At 36.4% G+C, this 19,911-nt stretch overlaps 11 protein-coding genes across 11 annotated transcripts; 5 read left to right on the forward strand and 6 right to left on the reverse strand.

Moving 5' to 3' along the window:
• Positions 1-12: 12 nt before the first annotated feature.
• On the reverse strand, positions 13-960 carry C9374_010733 (uncharacterized protein; the record flags this gene model as incomplete). The annotated part of the gene is made up of 1 exon (XM_044686310.1): positions 13-960. The coding sequence occupies one exon, from the start codon at positions 958-960 to the stop codon at positions 13-15; it is 948 nt and encodes a 315-aa protein (XP_044543623.1).
• Positions 961-1,726: 766 nt separating this feature from the next.
• Positions 1,727-4,579, reverse strand: C9374_010734 (uncharacterized protein; the record flags this gene model as incomplete). The annotated part of the gene is made up of 1 exon (XM_044686311.1): positions 1,727-4,579. The coding sequence occupies one exon, from the start codon at positions 4,577-4,579 to the stop codon at positions 1,727-1,729; it is 2,853 nt and encodes a 950-aa protein (XP_044543624.1).
• Positions 4,580-5,502: 923 nt separating this feature from the next.
• C9374_010735 (uncharacterized protein) lies at positions 5,503-6,186 on the reverse strand (the record flags this gene model as incomplete). The annotated part of the gene is made up of 1 exon (XM_044686312.1): positions 5,503-6,186. The coding sequence occupies one exon, from the start codon at positions 6,184-6,186 to the stop codon at positions 5,503-5,505; it is 684 nt and encodes a 227-aa protein (XP_044543625.1).
• Positions 6,187-7,484: 1,298 nt separating this feature from the next.
• Positions 7,485-7,928, forward strand: C9374_010736 (uncharacterized protein; the record flags this gene model as incomplete). Its single annotated transcript, XM_044686313.1, has 1 exon — positions 7,485-7,928. One exon carries the CDS (start codon positions 7,485-7,487, stop codon positions 7,926-7,928), a length of 444 nt encoding a protein of 147 aa, XP_044543626.1.
• Positions 7,929-9,026: 1,098 nt separating this feature from the next.
• C9374_010737 (uncharacterized protein) lies at positions 9,027-10,094 on the forward strand (the record flags this gene model as incomplete). The annotated part of the gene is made up of 1 exon (XM_044686314.1): positions 9,027-10,094. The coding sequence occupies one exon, from the start codon at positions 9,027-9,029 to the stop codon at positions 10,092-10,094; it is 1,068 nt and encodes a 355-aa protein (XP_044543627.1).
• Positions 10,095-10,278: 184 nt separating this feature from the next.
• C9374_010738 (uncharacterized protein) lies at positions 10,279-12,501 on the reverse strand (the record flags this gene model as incomplete). Its single annotated transcript, XM_044686315.1, has 1 exon — positions 10,279-12,501. One exon carries the CDS (start codon positions 12,499-12,501, stop codon positions 10,279-10,281), a length of 2,223 nt encoding a protein of 740 aa, XP_044543628.1.
• Positions 12,502-13,342: 841 nt separating this feature from the next.
• Positions 13,343-15,025, forward strand: C9374_010739 (uncharacterized protein; the record flags this gene model as incomplete). Its single annotated transcript, XM_044686316.1, has 2 exons — positions 13,343-13,589; positions 13,794-15,025. 2 exons carry the CDS (start codon positions 13,343-13,345, stop codon positions 15,023-15,025), a joined length of 1,479 nt encoding a protein of 492 aa, XP_044543629.1.
• A 255-nt stretch (positions 15,026-15,280) lies between these two features.
• On the reverse strand, positions 15,281-16,272 carry C9374_010740 (uncharacterized protein; the record flags this gene model as incomplete). The annotated part of the gene is made up of 2 exons (XM_044686318.1): positions 15,281-16,066; positions 16,270-16,272. The coding sequence occupies 2 exons, from the start codon at positions 16,270-16,272 to the stop codon at positions 15,281-15,283; spliced, it is 789 nt and encodes a 262-aa protein (XP_044543630.1).
• A 290-nt stretch (positions 16,273-16,562) lies between these two features.
• On the forward strand, positions 16,563-16,844 carry C9374_010741 (uncharacterized protein; the record flags this gene model as incomplete). The annotated part of the gene is made up of 1 exon (XM_044686319.1): positions 16,563-16,844. The coding sequence occupies one exon, from the start codon at positions 16,563-16,565 to the stop codon at positions 16,842-16,844; it is 282 nt and encodes a 93-aa protein (XP_044543631.1).
• A 151-nt stretch (positions 16,845-16,995) lies between these two features.
• C9374_010742 (uncharacterized protein) lies at positions 16,996-18,128 on the reverse strand (the record flags this gene model as incomplete). The annotated part of the gene is made up of 3 exons (XM_044686320.1): positions 16,996-17,221; positions 17,314-17,698; positions 17,861-18,128. The coding sequence occupies 3 exons, from the start codon at positions 18,126-18,128 to the stop codon at positions 16,996-16,998; spliced, it is 879 nt and encodes a 292-aa protein (XP_044543632.1).
• Positions 18,129-18,299: 171 nt separating this feature from the next.
• On the forward strand, positions 18,300-19,793 carry C9374_010743 (uncharacterized protein; the record flags this gene model as incomplete). The annotated part of the gene is made up of 1 exon (XM_044686321.1): positions 18,300-19,793. One exon carries the CDS (start codon positions 18,300-18,302, stop codon positions 19,791-19,793), a length of 1,494 nt encoding a protein of 497 aa, XP_044543633.1.
• Positions 19,794-19,911: the final 118 nt, after the last annotated feature.

Genomic DNA, 19,911 nt, shown 5'->3' on the forward strand with positions numbered 1-19,911 from the left:
TTCATTTGGCTTTTAAAAGTATCGCCGTCCATCGTCAGAAACTTGACTACCACTATCGCTTGCTTCACTTTCTTGGTCGTTCATTTCCATGTGCTCCATAGTTTCTACATCTCGTTTATATGAGATACACTTGTGAACAGAAAAGACTGTTAATGGAATGACTAGAAATGCACAAACACCTCCACTGACAATCATAAATGCTAATGCAATGTATCCACATGCAGAAGTCAGAGATGACCGTCCAGGATAATAGTAATCTATCGTTCTTTCACTAAATCCAATTAAATTTCGATAAAGAGGGTGGATGTAACATGTTCTTGTGTCACCTTCTTGTGAAAACATTAAATAATTTGGTGGAATTACACTGACTGAAGAGGTTGAGTTTTTAGTGAATAACTTCTCATCTCCTTCTGTGAAAATGGTATCCTCTCCGTCTTCAATACTGTATTCATAAATAAATGTGTCCACGGTTTCTTCCGTTTGTTGATTGCCGTCAATTGTATAATTAACTCTGGCATGGCATATTTTCAGCTTGACTTTTTCTGCATCAATGATGGTTCCATTAAAGAAAATCTGGTGTTGTTCATCGTCCTCATCAAGTACAACTTTCAAAGTAAACAATTTATCAAAAAAGTCTCCGAAAGTCCATGACTCCTTTGCCTCTAGCAATTCGTCTAAACTCTCATCAGTACAGTTAAATTCTCTAGATTTTACTGTACATGAAATTGCATCACTCAAAATAGGCTCATCAATCGAGTTACGGGCCTGTAGTGATGCTGTTCCGAAAATATATAAAAATAGTGCTCCGATAGCAATTGTTATCATCAACAGCAAACAACAAATTATTGATAACGAAGTCGAAATTGTAATTCTAATCAAAGCCTTTTTCCGAATAGTATCTCTATCCGCAGAATGTTCATTATTTCTAGAGAGCACTTCTCTCGATAACACTTCTTGCATTTTTTTGTATGAACCAATACAATGCTATCCAAACGGGCGACGAGAGTCTAATTCGGCTCTAGGAGCGTTCCATGTCCTCCATGGGTTACACTAGACTGATTTTAAATAATGTCAACATTGTATTGTTTCGTTTTCTTTGGTGTTGAATATGTACTGAACAACATTTCCTTTTCCGACCTTGGCCCCAAGGTCAATCTACTCTTTATTTATCATGAATTTCAACTTTTTAATGTCTCCAAAAGATAAAGGTTAAAACGATGTCCGTTATTGTCGCTCTTTACCTGTGTGTTACAAACCAGAGCCTGTAGCGTTGCCGATCACCCTTAATACCTTTAGGTTTTAACTGTAGATTCCACAAGAAATCTACAGCTTTGAAATCCATGAAAGAATCCCATACCCTTCTACTTTCAGCCATTACCATAACAAACGGCTCACTGAACGATGTAAAATGGCAAGAGAAATATTTGAGCTTTTGTTTAAGACACTTCGTATACAATCCATTTCACCACCTGAAATTTGTGGCGCCAGAATTTTGGTTTCATTGTCAACCAAGAAAAACACTAAAAATCAATCACAACAATTTAGGACCCGAAATTGCCAATTCATGCGCTTCCAGAATTTGGAAGTGGAATTTCCAAGGTTTTAAAAATATTTTTTTATTTTTAAATTTTGAACGTTCATTAAAACCGGCTCTTTATTTTGACCGTCGAATTTCCAAAGCTCAACAGCAAATTTTCTCAACTCTCTACCTTTTCAAATTAGACGGTCAAAAAATAAAATCCACTATGTCGTCAGGAATACTAGTTTCCTCTCCAAACTCCATCTCTTCATCACCGTCTTCATAATCACTTAGTTCATCGAATAGCTGTTCATTATTTGTCATCTCTTCATCTCCATCATCATCTTCAAAATCACTCATTTCGTCCTGAAACATTTCTTCCTGTTGAACATTTGTCTGTAAATAAAGATCCAGCTTAGATTTCTCTAATTCTGAACGAGAAGACTGTAAATTAGTAGCAGTTGATTGATCACTTTCAATTATTACTCGATCCTTGATTTTCAGATCATTGAAGCTATTCCATCTCTCCTTAACCTTGTCACCACTTCTTTCTTCTATTCTTTCAAATGTAGTATCTTCATCAGACCTGAAAGAGAGAAATAATACTCTAAGTTTTTTCACAATTAGTTGGAAAATTTGGAACAATTGATTCCATTCTCTTTTGTCTTCTTTTCTTGGAATATGTTTTTCATATTTAAATATATTGTTAAACTCATCAATAGACAAGTCTGGCTCTGTATAAATACTCATCTCGTTCCACACAGTATTACTATCTTTCACATATTCATCGAAAAAGTATTTCTTTTTACCTTTTGCTGTTGCTCTTTCTGTTATAAAATGGTCATGTTGATGAGAACCTTCTACTGCTTCATTGGAAACAGGAACCAGAGAACCAATTTCATCGAAAAATTCTTTTACATGATGCACAATAATGTGTATGTAATACGGAAGCACTCCAACGCTTGATCGTAGTTCTACAATGTTGATATGCCATTTAGTTAATAATTGATAAAATTCTAAAAGCTCTTCCTCTGTTTTCTTTGCTCGCTCATCATTTGTCATTTTAAGCCATTGACGAACAATAATCCACTGATCCCAAATTTCCATCATTTCATCCGTAACAACATTTTCAAAAATTGTCTTGTAATGCTGTGAGATAACTTCAACCATTCCTCCAGTCAACATGAATTTATAGTCCTCGTTTTCTAATACTGGATCTTCTTCTGCGTCAGATGTATTTTTAACTTGGGTCGAATGAAATGTAAAGGAAGATGAAAAACATGGTAGTTTTCTTACTCTTTCAAGCACTAATTTTTCATATTCTTCTTTTGTAAGGGACCATTTTACCAAATGCTCCGTAATACGTTCTTCTGCGTGGAGAATGCAAATATAAATTTTGGATGAATCAATACCAAACTTGTGATTTAAAAACCTTGGCATGGAGGTTCCATTTAAGCTATTACATTTCAAGCATGCGCATCTCAAACAAAACATATTGCCTTCTAATAAATCGCTCACGTAAGACAGAGATTTTAAATCGCTAACCCATATTATAGTCACTTTCATGTTGAAATTTTCTTTGTTTAACGAAGCGTCTGCTTGTTTTTTCGTTATTTGTATACCATCTTTCGAAATCTTTTCGACTTGTTGTGCAAAGTTTTTACAATAATCCATAATTTCCTGTTCATTACCAATATACATTGCGACAGGAAAAACATTTCTTCGCTCTTGAGTTCCAAATGTTGTAAGATTTAAAACTGAAAGAGTTACAACCACCGTCTGAAGTCCGTCAAATTTTCTTCCATCCATACTCATCTTGATTACCAAAGAATCAGGTAACTCTTCATTTACAGGACGTTGTTGTTGTTTTCTTAGAAACACGGTATGCAGGTGACTTTTTACAGCTGCAATGATCACAGGTTCCAATTTCATCACAAATCCTTTTAATACATGTTGTATTCCAAAATATTCAACTAAGGCATTCGTTACTTGTCCTTCTATGTCTTTAAGATCCGCCTTAAGAATATCGTTTAGTCCCAACGAAAAAATATGCTCTTTCCAAGCTTTGTTGGAGCAACATAGTTCATCTTTTACCTTCAGTTGTTTGGTTAAAGAGACTGGTTTTAACGACATTTGTTTTAGCTTTCTAAATGTTTCTTTTTCGTTATCGGAGACGTGATTGGAAGAACTTATTGCTTGTGCAAGAGAAAGAATTGCCTCTGGGTTTTTTCTGAAATGATGATACAGCAAATGAGAAAATTTGATATGACACAGGTTGGAAATTTCGCTAAATAGATCAAAAAATTTGGAGTGTTGTCGCGAAGCAGCATCAAAACTATTTGAATTGTTTCGTAATGCGTTATGTTGAATATATATATCTCGTGTTTCTGAAGCAGCCACTAGATTGACTTTTGATATATTGGCTTTCACAATATCTTTCTTTTCTTTATCATATTGTTCTATCAGTCTATTTAAATAGGTGTCAATTTCTTGTTCTCTTATCCTTTTACTTTCCTTTTTTTTTTTAGTTATTTCTTTAATATCATGTTCTGTATTGCGTGATCGTTTAGTCAACACTTTTGGCTTCGCGATAGAGAGAGATGGTGTTGCGTTTGTTTTGTTTTGTTTATCCAATTCTTGCAGAGTTTGTTTTCTTTTTGTTGGAGAGGACGTAGACGGAGCATTAGGAATGTCTTGTGAAATGTTGGAAAAAGAAGTACTTGTTTGTGATGTTTGTTGCATCGTTTCTGAATTGTTTTGGAATCGTTGTAATTGTTGTTGGGTGAGATAGTTAATTAAATGGGACCGATAATTGTCCTCTTTTGTTATAATATCTAGAGCGATCTCCAAACACACATAGGTAAGCCCTTTTCGTCCAATTTTAACGACATCGTTATTTTTGGAATACTTGGAATAAGATTCATATTTGTGTTTGAGATCTTGAAAACGATAATAGAAATCGTTGTTGACAATAATTGTTTCAACAGATTTACCTAAAATTATTTCAATCAAACCGTCGGAATGATTGACGTTAGTGAATGTGGTGATGTTTGAACTCATTTTTTAATAACTGAACAATTTTTGAACAAGAATGATATCTTTTTGTTGGATAGTAACTCTTTTGGCATGTATTGCCAATTCATTGCTATTCTGCATAATCCTAACAAGAAAATCTTCTGCTCCTTCTTGTAAAGCATTCAAAGCGTTGAGTTGGAATCTTAAATCTTGCTTATAATCCGATGCTATTTGACGAACAAGTCGTCTGAAATTTGTTTTTGGGATTAGACATTCCGTATTTTTTTGAAATTTTCTTATTTCTCGTAGTGCTACTGTACCAGGTTTGTATCTGTGTGGCTTTTTAATTCCTCCAGATAATGGTTTGCGTGTTGATGGTTTATTTTGCTTCCGAGGCTGTTTGATGGCTTGACGTTGTTTTATTGATGGTTGTTTTTTTGATGATGATTCAGGTGCGGACTGTTGGGTCATTTTTTGTGCGTCCAAACTGAAGTTCGATAAATATTTTAAGTGACTGCATACGTGGCAAAAAAAATCGACGCTCAACATGGACCTGTATGATCTGAAATTAATTTATTACTTTCATCCTGATGATCCATTAGATGATGATACGTTTTTCGAAAGTTTATATATACCCAACAGCGAGCTTTCCGATATTTTATTTTCAAATCCTCGATCTTTTGTTCATTATTTGAAAAAACGACAATCGGAGATGATGGTTGAACATGTAAATTTTACCATCACATTAACGCCTTCACAAATATCTTATCTTCAACCTTTTTTTGGCTGGTCAAACAAAACAAGACATATGACAGCACATAATTTGTATTTGCTGCTTCTTAATGAAGATGTTTTCAAGCACAGTCGATTCAAAAAACTATTTGCAAATGTTGATATTACTAAACTTCAATGTGATTTATTTAAATATATAGTGCCATTAAAATTTGAAGGAGAAAGTGATCAATAAATTAAACCGAATCCCATGTATCATTCATTTCGTTATATCTTTCAATTGTCCAATCAAAATCAACAGTGACCATCCATGATTCAGTATTACAATAGAAGACGAGTTTTGTGAAATACATTCGATATTGAAAATCAAAATGCATTGTCACATATTGATTGATATCATGATCGAAGACGCGAACTGGATTTTGAGCAACAAATCCTCTTAAAGCATAAGTTTTCCCACAATTCAATCCTGGCATATCTTCAAAATTATCGAAGGCAAACCCAATACATTCAATCCTACGAGTATGATTATCAAAATTCAAAACCTGATGCTTGGTGATATATCTTGCTGAAGAGTTGCCAAAATATCTTACAAAGTAATCAGGATTCAAACAACCGAGTTTGATTCCTCGTTGGTATCTCTTGGTGTAATAGGGATCTAAAGAATGACCAAGAAAGAAAGCAGCAGAATGAGCAAACATTGCCAAACAAGCAGCCATCCTAATACGCTCTCTTCCAACTGGATTTGCTTGAGGCATGATTTGATAAACATCTCTATATGATGAAGAATTACTACCATCATACGCAAGCCATTGTAGATCACGAACGTTGGTTGTTTGCTTCTTGTTTTTGGTTGCTTGTTTCTTTTTTGTTGTACTTTTGCTCTTGTTGTTGACACGTTTGTTTGATGTTTTGGCCATGATGATTGATGATTATTATTACTATTATTACTATTATTGAATCGAGTCGATGTACAAGAAAAGTCGTTCAGGTTATAGATGAGAATTACTAGGTTGCTGTGATGAAGACAATGATCACGAAGGAGCAAATACTACACTACTGATGAGAAGTTGCGAATTTTGTTTTAAAGTGGCCAGGGCCACCAAGCACAAGCAGTTTAATGCATTTTTTTTGAGATGCGCACAAATTTTTAGAAAAATCTGCGAGAGGGATTGGCAATTTGTGAAAGTGGCCAAAATTAAATTGTTGTGATGTTCAAAAGTTGCAAAGTACTTTTGAGTTCTTTCATGATTGTGAGCTCTTCGACATTTCCAACTCTCATTTTATCATGTTTTTACAAACTTGAATATCCATACCAAATTTTAACATTACTTGATTAAGAGAGAATGGGAATTTGTTATCTGTAATCGTTTGAGAAATCGAAGATGACTCTACAAGCTGCTATTCTCTTCTGCAGACTCAATCCTTTTACCTTGGGAAATGTTTTAATTTGTGTTAAAATGTGGTCATCTTTGAATATTCAACAATTGGCTGTTGCTTGTGTGTTGATCAACGTGTCGATGAAGATTGTGATGAAACAGCTCATAATAGTCATTGCATTCAGTTCATCAACGTGATCGTGTCAGTGAGCGGTTGCTTTGGTCATGTCCAACAACAAATGTCAACAACAATTTTTACAAACAGAACATTCCTTTCCCTTTGTAAACGAATAATTTGTGAAATAACACAAATTGAATTTCGCTTGTTTTGTGAAAACGTCTTGTTCCATGAATTACAAGTATTGTCTTTCCGAAGTGTGAAGAACTATTTATGTGATTTGCTTGGTTTGCTTTTGATCCTCGCACAGCACGCTTATGTCGGTACTCTATAAATAGGCTTTTGGCCTCGATATAAAAGCGTCATACAAAAAAAAACACGCTCCTTGTCCTCTAGATTCTCCCTTCCGATAAACGCAGAATTTTTTCGGTTTGCTGCTTTCACGATATTCTTGCGCTAGGCTTTGAATCTTCGTCGAAAAGGCTTCTCACGCACCAACAACAAAGATTCCGTTTTAACTTCTCTCGTCTACATAGCAGATACTAATCTTGTAAAGTCAACCTCTAGGTCTATAACCTTTTCAGCTGTGTTCTCAAAACAACAGATTGCATTGCCCTCCGTTCCCAGCAGCTCGCCTTCTTCCTCCTGTTCATCAATAACCTCAACAACCCCTAATTGTTCATCATCATTCCCTCTGCATTCATCTTGTTGTACTCGTATCATGAAACCGTCAGCACAATCATCCTCTTCCTCCCTCTTCAGTGTTGTTTCTCTTGACCAACAACAACAACAACGTCCCTCTACCTCCAGCCAACCTCTCTCTGACTACTCTTCTCACGTACAAGAGAGTTTTAGAGCTTTCAAGCTCACTAGGAATAGCGATGCCGATGAGAGTGAATCTCTCAATGACATGCTACAGCAAGAATATACTCATCCACATGATCACGATGATGATTTGAATGAGAACGAAGAAATTTCTCTCAACAACATGGTCGATAGCGATGACGGCTATACGACACCAACCGAAGACGCAGCTCGAAGACTTCCTTCACTAGTGTCAGAGAACCAATGGATCTATACAACTCCCCAGCGACCGAGAGGTGAGCTGGTGTGCCCAGGAGCTCCTAAGCGAAAAAAGTCTATATGGCGGCGCATCCGACGTTGAAGCGCACTAAAAACCTGTCAGATATTCGTCAAGTCAAAAATGAAAAAGAAAGCATAAAAAAATTTATTCGTTGAATGTCATGCAGTAGAATTGGTAATAGTTCTGGTTTAGGGTGCTAGCAAGGATCTGTCTTCCGTGAGCTGTTCGTTGGCACGCTGTTGTTTTACAAGCTTAAGCTGAAGCGAATAATGGTGTAACGTCCTATGGCCTCTATATTTCGTTTCAGTTTGTCTGTTGTTGCAGTAAGAACCCAAGTTGCTTCGGTTCTTCAAACCCTTGCAAACCAATCAGGAAGAGACTCACTCATTTTATTTTTGATTCCTTTGGGGTTCACTCAAATCAGCTGACGTGGGATTGACGAATATCTGACAGGTTTCTAGTACCAATTGCGCCGCCATACTCTATGACGACCTGTTGGATTCTCGACCTTCCTACGCTCGTTCATTGCCAACCGATTCCGTGCTCTTTGGACCAAGAAGAGGAATTACCAAGCCAAGAAAGCACCGCAAGACTTCTCCCTCTTCCTCTCATGCGAGAAGAAATAGTTTTCCGAATATTCGTCTCGATTTTGGCGAGAATGAACCCAATCACGAGCAAGGGCAAACATCTTCATTCTAAAGTGATCACTGTATGTTATTGTCGTCATACAACATGATGTCAATAACGTTTGGGAAGAATACCATCGTATGGAGCGGAGTTGATGATGGCATACAACTTTTTCTCTCTAGCTCGCTCTCATAGCACCAAGCTTTGGTCTGTTTGCTCGAAAGATGTTATAATATCTTCGTCATCGGAAAGACATCTGCAACTCATCGATGAGTGGTGCAATGTTCATGCCTCTAAACATGTGTTCGAGCATGGCTGAATTGATTGTGTGTTTATTGTTTTTTGTGTGTGTGAAGATATTTAATCTCGAATATTTCAAATTCCAAAGTTTCTCATTGTAAATAATTGCCGACCAACCAAAATTTTACTCGAAATAAACAATAATGGTCTCTTGTATTTCAAATTCAATTTAATCCAGAAGATTCACACGAACATTCTTGATCGATCACCAGAACAGATGAACCAATTACAAAAAAAGCTCGTGTCGTGAAAATGATCTTGGATGCACACACTCTTGCAGAACCACCTCCTCCTTCTGCCCTCATTTCCATCACTTCTCTTCCCAATGAAACACTTCTCGATATCTTCTCCTTCATCAACCCTCCTTCATGTACCGAATATTACTTTTTCATGGTTGAATTGCCAGCCGTGTGTCGAGATTGGTATAATCTATTGAAACGAACTGAAAGTGGAAATTACTTTTATCGGATTGTCTTTAACAACTTGTTTTCATGGAGAAGATTAGCCTATCTTTCCAATGATCATCATCATTCCAACCAATATGAAACACAAAATTTCAAAATTCTTGATCAGCACGATGATGATGATCACAACCAACGGAATTGGTATGAAGAATTGAAAAAACAAGTACTGGTATTTAAAAAGTGCGAATTATCAATCCGTCATGTTGAAAATCAAAGTGCATACACATTGAGAGCAGATAGACATTTGAGTTTTAATGATTTGGTTGCTTTGAAGCAAACCATTGGAAGCGATGTTGTTTTGATCCAATGTCCCATTCGTTCATCTGCCCATGAAAGAGCTTGTTTTTATTTTGAATGTGTTTGTACAGAAAACAGAAAGGAAGCTGATAATGTGTTTCTTGGAGTTGCAATTAGACCAACGAGCATTATGAAACACGATGATGTGAGCCAAATGACATATAGCCTTTCGGGTTATTTGGGAAGTACACATTCGAGCTTTGGTTATTATTACATCAATGGTGACTTGTATTACGGAGGTTCTGTAAAGACTCGATCATTTGGGTCACAAGTTGATATTAATGACAAGTTGGGAATTTATATTGATTCACATAAAATGCAATTTGCATTCTTTAAGAATAGAAAATTGGTTGGAAAGATGGTTGACATGCTTCCACTTTTTGGAGAAACAGCAACAAGCCAGTTTGAAAATGGTGAGATTGAATTTTATCCTGCTTTTTCCATGCTGTACGATAGAGATTGTATGCATGTGAAATGTATGGATATTTGTTCGTTTAGAGGATGTAAATGGTTAAAAGAAGAAGTTGAAATGCTTGAATTAACAGAAACCAAGAAATAATGAAAAGTGAACTATTTCAGTAAATAAACCTTATTTCTTGCCCAGAGATCTGAAAGAAGTGTTTCTTTGCTGTGATATTCATAATTTGTCTCGGGCTCGAACAGAGCTCACAAACTACACTGTTCTGACAACTCTTCGAAATGAGCAATATTTACCAATTAAACCTTAGTAGAATTTATTATTCCTAGTTTTGATTCGAATCAAGTGATGCATAATATTCAGCAATGGTAAGCAAGTGTTTGGGAGGAATTCTTTCTTCCACAAACGATCGATCAATCAGTAAATTGCTCTTTCCGCTCGTGCTCGAAAAATTAATGCTCAAGTGTCCTACATTCTTTCGTATTTGTTTCATGTTGTATTGTTTTTCTTGCTTGTCGAGCTCTTCCTTCACCAATGATTTGAGTGGATCAGAGCTAGGTCTTCTCTTTGAAAGTCGCGAAGATTGAGATGTTGTCGGTGGTTTTGATTGCATGGTGGTTTCATTTCCTTCTTCAGTGAAAAGTTGCTTGGATGCCTGAGCAATGTTAATATTATCAAATATTGAGCCAGGAGCAAAGGATGCTGTTATGTAATTATCATCGTTCGTGCTGCTCATGCTATCTCGATTCCAATGTTGACCCATTTGAGGAGAAAGTGGACTTTTAATGGGAGGAGGAGACTTACTGGGTGACGTTTTAGCAGAAAGTGTTCCAGCAAATGAATCTGAAACTTTTTGAAGATGTTTCATGTGTTGAGAAGATCTTTTCGATGAATTTCGAGCAATGGAAATGGTTTTTCGATAGGCCTTCTTGATATCATCTGAAAGATGATTTCCATGAGAGTGGGATAATGAGGCAGAGAGATCATTATTTCCAACAAGGGCAGCAACGTTGAGAGGATTTTCTGTTAACCATTGATTGAAATCCCATTCCAGTAAGAAATTGTCAATTTCTTTCTTCTTTTCTTCTTCTTGTTGCTTCAATAATTCTTGTTGCATGATGAGTTGTTGAATGTGTTCTTGTTGTTGAGTGAGAGAGTATCCATCTTTCCATGAATAAATTTCCTTCTTCTTTCGATTGAGAATTAATGCACCTGGTTGTGTGAAACCAGTGTTAAATTTGTTATCCACATTAAATAATTCTTGCCATTTCGATTCAAAAAAGTCAACAACTATCTGTTCATCAATTGCAATATTTCGAGTGGGTGTTGTGGGTTTACGATGACGATGTGATCCTCTTCTTCCATTGCTATTAGACCTACTATCTTCTTCATCGTCATCGCTAATGACAAGTGTGACATCATTTAAATCAGAAGCAACAGTGGCGTTCTTTTCTGTCGAATTCAATCCCATCATGGATGGTCGATTCTCAGATGTATTACTTTTCTTGACATCACTTTTTTGATGCTTGTCAATAAAATCTATAATTTCCAACATGTAATCTGAAATATTTCCTCCAGTTTTTGTCATGTACCTAGTTTTATACATGGCTTCCATCTTTTTATAAACAATGGAACCTTTCAAAATGCAATTCATTCCATATTTTTCTGCTAAAATCATCCTTTCATCACTCACGACTTCAAATCTTAGGTTGAGTTGTTTTTTAAGATCACTAGCTTGTTGAGATGTTTGAGAGACAACTGCAGCAATATTTCCTCCAAATTCTTGAGTGACTTTCTCATAGACAATCTTATCAAGTTGTTGTAAATAATTGACACATTCTTCACACCAACTTCCTCGAATAAATATTAGAATTAAGAATTTAGCTTTTTTGTTCTTTTTAACAGAAGGTGACATGGTAAGCTGACTCGATTTCGATGTCCTTGAATTCGAACTTGTCACAGAATTTACAGAAATATTAAGCGATTCCGGAGATGAAACACTTCTCCTCGTCGATGATGTGCTTGTCGAATTCGACGATGAAGATCCATTATTCCACAATAACTTCCCAAAAATAGATCGTCTCTTATTCTCAATTTCTGTGGCTGGTTCTGTTCGTCTGAGTGGCGACGACGAGTTGTTAAAATTTGGATTTTGTCTCGTATGAATGAGCGACTTGGAATGAGTTGAAGACGACGATCCAGAAGGAGGTGTGTGGACATTGCTAGCCGATGATACACTCGGAGATGATGGAGATTTTCGTTTGAACCAAGATTTTCGTTTTTCGGGTGTTGTCACATTTTGTTGTTGTTCTTGTTCTTGAAGAGTTTTTGGGAAGGTAAAATCTTGAAGGGTACGAGATTTTCGGTTGTTGCTGTTGCTCGTGGATGATTCGAGATGATGATTGTGAGGCGAGGACATGGTATCATGTTGACCATCGATGGCTGCTGTTGTTTGATTACTGACAGCTGTGGGTAATTTAAATAAATTCTTGAGAGTGAAATACATGGAACACTTGTCCCAAAATAAAGAGCTATGATTGCTTGGCATGATGATGAATTCTTGTTGAGTGGCGTTTTTTCTATTTTCCTAAATCTTTGTGAACACGAAAAAACAAATTGCAAACAGCCTTAGCGATCGATAACTGGTATCACGCAAATGCAAATATTTGAAGGCGACCTAGAGACGAAGAGGCTAATGTCGAGAGGTTGTTGTTTGATGTATTTTTTTTAAGTTTGCATGGGCGCACTTGTAAATCTGTCAGGTGTCATTAATTTTTGTGCACTGTTACTACAAGGAGATCATGTCACATCACATTAAATGACACTATCTTTCAATTTAGAAATGATTATGGCCGACTGTAGCCGTGAAAGCATTGTGTTGTACCATCCATGAACCACCGGTTGACCTAATTGACCATTTAATTAAGAAATAAATTCATGATTTTTATAAATTTAAAAGAAATCAAACTCGTGGAGAACATCCTTCAAGTGATATCTTTCTCTAAAAGTTCAACACTGCTTCAGTCCTTTTTTTGAGCTCCAACCATAATGTTCTAAAAAAGATTTCATTATCTTCCCTTGTTTACTACTTTGAAACATAATCAATCACTACCGAATAGATCAAACTCATTCTAGAACAACCACCAATCAACAACTTGCAAGACTTTCTGAAGTCATACACGAAGAGGAATTCCTCAACCCATTCATTCCATTTGATTTCAAATTTACAAAATCTTCCTTCAACTTCGCTGACCGCATTCCACGCTCACTTTAATTCTGAACTTGTTCTACAAACACACACACACGTCGACGTCGTATCCATGAATCTTCAAAAGATTCACAAGAAAAAAAACAACAACAACAATACACACTCTCTCTCAAATACATACATGACCAACTGTGACATTTCCAACTGGTTATTCATCACCACGTGTTGGAATTATGCCATCTTGATTGTATTAGGTCATTTACGTGATTTCTTTCATGAATTATTTTATGGAAGTATTCACAAGACACCTTTTGGTTGTGCGCCCTTGTTGAGTTCGTTTGAAGATTTGTATACACGGAGAATATTTAGAAGAGTGTGTGATTGTTGGAATCGACCCATAGCATCACGACCTGGTGCTTATATTGAAGGTGAGTGGTTGTTGTTACGTGAATATTTTGGGTCATCATCATGAATATATTTTTCTAAATTTGGAATGATCACGAATTTTGACCTATTTCGATTGTTTTTATTCACGTTGGAATACTTGAAATCACACACACATTCACGTACGCACCCACTCTCACACGAATCCTTGTTCTCATTGAAACACACCATTCATTTCCTGTCAAAAGTCATGGAACGGATTTCACACGACTACAATGCTCATCTCGAACTCACTGGCCGCACTTTCAAATGTCTCAACCTCGCCAGTTACAATTATTTAGGTTTTGCCGAGAGTCCTTCTCACGTTCAACAACAAGTCTTGCAAAGTTTGGATCAATTCGGAGTTGCACAAAGTTCTCCCTATGGTCACTGTGGTGGTTACACTCAAACACATCGAGATTTAGAAAAAACCATTGCTCGTTTCGTAGGACAAGAAGATGCCTTGATTTTTTCGATGGGTTTTGCAACGAATAGTACCACCATTCCATTATTGGCCAATTCATCGGAGTGTCTCATTATTAGTGATCAATTGAATCATATGAGTATTGTGAATGGAGTGAGAAGTTCTTTGAAAGCTACTGTGACAGTTTTTAAACACAATGATATGAACCATTTGGAACGTATTGTCAGGAAGAGTATTTTAGAAGGTCAACCGGGATCACATAAACCTTGGAGAATGATTTTAATCATTTTGGAAGGAATTTATTCGATGGAAGGAGAAATTGCAAATTTAAAACAAGCTGTTGAAATTAAGAAAAAGTATGGATGTTACTTGTATGTGGATGAAGCTCATAGTATTGGTGCGTTGGGAAAGACAGGTCGAGGAGTGTGTGAATATTGTGGAGTGAATCCTCGAGATGTCGATATTTTGATGGGAACATTCACCAAGAGTTTTGGTTCTGTGGGAGGATACGTTGCTGCCAATAAGGAAATTATTGCACATTTGAGAAAGAATTGTTATGGTTTAGTGTATGGAAGTAGTATGCCTACTCCGTGTGCTCAGCAAGCTTTATCGGCACTCCAGGTCATTATGGGAGAGGATGGAACGGATTTGGGTCGAAGAAAATTACATCAACTCAACGAAACTTCGAACTATTTTAGAGAGGGTCTGAAGAAGTTAGGTTTTGAGGTCATTAGTGATATCGATTCGCCAGTCATTATTACCATGTTGTATAATCCTTCGAAATGTGCAGCTTTGAGTCGAATGTGTCTCGAAGAGGGTATTGCAGTGGTTGTAGTGGGTGCTCCTGCTACGGAGACATTGAACTCGAGAGTGAGATTTTGTGTCTCTGCTGCTCACACGAAAGAAGATATTGATCTAGCTCTGGAAAAGCTCGATCGGTTGGGAGACTGGACAGCTAGCAAGTATAAGCTGTTCAAGAGTCAAGCCATGAATGATTTGTATAATATTCTCTTTTAAAGAGAAAAAGCTCTCACTTAACGATTTTGTCATCCCCATGAAGAGGATCAATTCACATGTACATTTTGTAAAGGAAATTAAACTATTTTATGCTTCCATGTCAACACACATGTCAAATGCAGAAAAAATCAATTGAAAGTTTGAGTTTGTGAATTCCACAATCATCTATTCTGCTGAAGGAAATTCTACTTGAATTTTATCTCTCAATGCAAGTCAATAATGCATCCATCACGCTCATCATGTGTTCAAAAAATTCTACACCAACAATACGGCGTTAATACATCCATCATTCTCAGGATTGTTGGTCACTTGAGCGTATTTACCCCACACAACTTTACCGTTTGGTGCTACAAGACCTAAATCCGAAACGTTCACTTCAAGCACAGTACCCTTAGTAATAACACCTAAAGTTGTATACATGTATGATTGTGGATTCTTTTTCACTCCTAAAATTGGCAATTGGAAGGTTGCCTTCAATTCTGGATGTGTGACGTTGGCCTTTGTGAATCTGAGAGCCATTGGCCTAATAAATCTTTCAAACTTGGGTGGTTTTCTTGTAAAGTCCTCACCAACAAAGCTGACCTTATTAATCATTCTCTTATACATTTGTCTCTTTCGTTCACCGCTACGAACAATCTTGAACATTTCATCTTCATTCAAAGCTCTAACCTTTGGAACTGGAACAGCCCATTTACCAGCCTTTTCTTTTCTCTTTTGTTTGAGTGTATTTGAAAGAATTTTAGCATGAGAGACACCCTCACGGTCCATCAAATAAGAAGGCACAGCACCTCCGTGAACAATATCTTCTGTTGGTGTTCGTTCTTCCTTATTCTTTTGTTCATGTTCTCGAATGGTCTTTTGCATTTGCACTTTTTCGGCATGTCTTCGTTGTGAGAACAATTTTGCCTTGATACCTCTTAACTTGGCAGCCATTTTAGAGGTCTTCTTATGAAGACGGGCTTCCTTCTTTCGTTTAGTTTCAAAGTAGTCTAATCTGTGACCATGTTTCTTTTGGTGCTCTTCAATATAATTTCCTTGTGGCTAATTGGTGTCAATAATATATGAGTCGGATCGTTCATTGAGAAGTTAATACCATCATCCGCCGTTCGTTAGATTTAAATTGACATCGGAGTAGTACAACATCATATATAAAATTCCGTCAGGGCCGAGCCAGTAAACCATCACGCATGAAGAATAAAACCATGTTATTATATAACAACAAAATATTATTTCATGAGACCTACCATTGCAAATATTCAAATTCGGGTTTAGAAAGAAGCAACAAAGCGGTTGGGCAGTTGAATATTTTTTTTGAACATCCAATAAAATAATTTTCATCAACGAAATATTCGAATGGATTTATTAGAGTTTGGACTTTAGGGATATGTTTTAGGAATAACATCTTGAAATTCAGAACGAAAGTAAGTTTTAGCCCATGTTCTGAACGGGATGAAAATAAAATTCAAATGTTATAATAATAATGTTTGGAACAATTCAGTTTTGGAATCTGTAAATTGTGCCAAAAAAACTACAAAAAATGTCCCATCAGGATAGCTCAACCTCAGTTGAGAGCTCTTCATCATCGTCATCGACCTCTGAATCCCACGCCCAACCACCAATACCGAATGCCCGAGAAAAAGTAAAACAACGTATGGATAATGAAAAGTATTTGAGGGCTCATCCCGAATTAAAGCAAATGATCGCCAGGGCAGTAGATGTTATTCTTGTAACGAAACCTGAAACTAGGGACCTACATCAACAAATATGTAAATTCTTTATGCAAGAGAATTTAAAAGATATTTGTAATAACAACCATTAGTTGTTGTTGCTTATTTTCGTGTCTTGTAAAATACGATTTCTAAGGCATGCTCTAGAAGAAATCAAAGTTAATTTTCTTTCCATTACAATCAAACACAATTTTATATCAAAACGGAATAGATATCATTGAACATAATGTACATATCTCAAATCTATTTGCTTTTCAAGTAGTTGGAATAATTTTCGAAAATAAGAGGTATTTGAATTTCGTTGAGAGCTTGTTCCACGAAACGACCATCGCTGACATACAACACTCGATCTGCATAACACTCTACATCGGGATTGTGTGTCACCATGATGCATGTTGTTTTACGATTTAAATTAATCCTCAATAAGAGGTCCATGACCTCAACTGTATTCTTTGTATCCAAGTCTCCACTTTAAATAATGAACAAGTTTCAAATCGAATTAGAAAAATAGAAAATCAACATTATTGTAACATGACATTAGTCTTTCATGAAAATACCTACGTTGGCTCGTCCAAAAGTAAAATCTCTGGTTCATTTGCAAGTGCACGAGCAATGGTGACACGCTGTTGTTCACCACCACTCAATTCCGATGGCAAGTGAGCCATACGATCAGCCAGTCCGACCATTTTGAGTAATTCCTTTGCTCTCTTTCTTCGTTCCTTCTTGTTTAATTTACCTAATAGTGTCATGGGCAGCTCTACATTTTCAAAAGCGCTCATTGTGGCAATAAGATTAAATGTTTGAAAAACAAATCCAATTCTACGAAGTCTCAAATCTGCCAAATAATTGTCACTTGATTTGGCAGTGATTGGCTCTCCGAGAATTTCCAAAACTCCTCCGCTTGGTTTATCAATCGTTCCGATGATGTTCAACAAGGTTGTTTTACCTTTGTTGATGAAATTGTTTCATTTGTTACATTGATTTTGATTATGTTGTGGTTGTCGTAGTGACATTGGTTTCCAAATATATATCAGAAAATCATCATCCAATTTGTAAAAAAATTATCCATTCAAAATTCACACAATAATAACAACACGAATCTACATACCACCTCCCGAAGGTCCTCTAATCATTACAAATTCTCCTCTTCGGATTCCATAAAATTCACTTTCATCATTCAAATTAATTTCTTCCAAAGCCCGAACCGTATCTGTTCTTCCTGCAATATGATAATGTTTATAAATTCCCTTCACAGTGACTACCACTTCTCCGAGCTCTTTATGAAAAGGCAGCGAACTGGTCACCTCCGCTTCCAATTGTTTTCTTTTTTCTAATTCTTGTTCTGGCGTGGTGGTTGAAGCTGCAAATTGTTGCATTTTTTTTCAAATAGATTTCAAGATATCACTTTCCAAATGAACACGCACAATTTTCATATCTACCTCTAATTTGTCTAATACGATCATAGCCCCTAATGTAATGTGTTTCTTTGCTTGCTTTTACAGGAGGAACGAATAAGCATTATTACAACAATCAAAGTTTAAAAAAAAATGAGAAAACTCTTTAGAAAGGAAAAGAAAGTTCAGAGAACTGCAAAGATCGATAAGATCCATTCTTTTGATTTGATGAAACAACAACAATTATTATTTCAAGAAATGATTGTAAAGGATACAAGCAATTGGAGCTATTCCGATCATAGGGAAAACAGAAATGTAACCGCCACCTCTGTTCATTCAAAATTATTCTATCACGAGTTAGCTCAATCACCGTTTTCGCCAACAAATATTTGCTCTTTAGACGTGGATACCACCAATTCCGGTGAAACAATTATGGGATTCATCACACAAGTCATGACACGTCCTAATGAGAGAACTCTCTTTGTCATTACCGATTGTGGACTGTTATATCAAGCTCAAGTACAAGGTGCGAAACATTCAAAATTTGATATTGTAGCACCTTTTGATGGATCTAGTTCTTTGAAGGCTGTGAAACTTGCGTGTTACACGGAGGCCATGTTATTGATTGCTCATGATTCAAGCAAAGATCAATATTACATTTATGGATTAGGTCATAATGGATATTATCGTATGAGTCACTTTCGCACTACAGGATTTGTTTGCACAAATTTTGAGTTGATGCTTGACCCTTTTACTCAGTTAAACGTGAAGCCTGAATGCCCTCCAAAGATCAACCATGTTGCATGCTGCTATTCATTTAGTTTATGCGTGATTAATGGACATGATGTTCACATTACTGGTCAAAACTGGATGAATTATCCAACTGACAAGCTGGTAGCTGGATATCATTGCTGGCAATACCTCGCTCAAAGTTTTGAAAAAAAGGTTGTGAAAATGGAATATGGAGATTTTCATGTTGTATTATTACATGAGGATTGTTCAATTTCTGTTGGAGGAAGTAATTCCTCTTCTCAGTTAACAAACCCTTCATTTTCTGATTTACCTTTTGTGACACTGAACTTGAACGACTACGCTTTCAACAATATTTTTAGTGGTAGTAACTCAGTGTTGTGGGTCAAGAATGTGACAGATGGTAAACAGGAACTTTACTTTACTGGATCCTGTAATGTACAATTGACATCATATTTAGGTTTTGACAAGAATGACAAAATGAAAAGAGTACTAGAAATGCATCACAACTGTGCAGAATTTGCTCACAACGTAACAATATTGGATGCCCAATATACTAGAGATTTTATGTTGATCAGATATTCCGAATCTCCACACATGCTCTTTGTTGTTGGATCTACCTACTATGGAGGTCATGTCTACAATGCTCAAAGTATTGATTTGAGAACAGCCATACCGGCAGACAAGTATTCGAGAGGAGGGAGTATTGATAACTTTTATCGTGATGTCGTGAAAATAAGAATTCTCAATGTTGGTTACGTTGCATATTGTGATTTTGCGGCGTATGCAAATCAGAAAATGGCAGCCTTACTCTTGAAGAGTACCGATTATTCAGAGCCCAATAATCATCTATTACTTGATATTTCTGTGGTGTGTCAAGATATGAATTATGTGTAAGAAAATTGATGGAAAATGAAAAAAGTCTCAAATCTTGAAGGATGTGTGACACGAACGATCCAACGTCACACTTCTGAATAGTGTTGGTAATGTCTTTGGTTTTTCACCTCATTATAAA

Source organism: Naegleria lovaniensis (genome assembly GCF_003324165.1).
Source record: "Naegleria lovaniensis strain ATCC 30569 chromosome Unknown tig045, whole genome shotgun sequence".
Taxonomy (NCBI): domain Eukaryota; phylum Heterolobosea; class Eutetramitea; order Acrasida; family Naegleriidae; genus Naegleria; species Naegleria lovaniensis.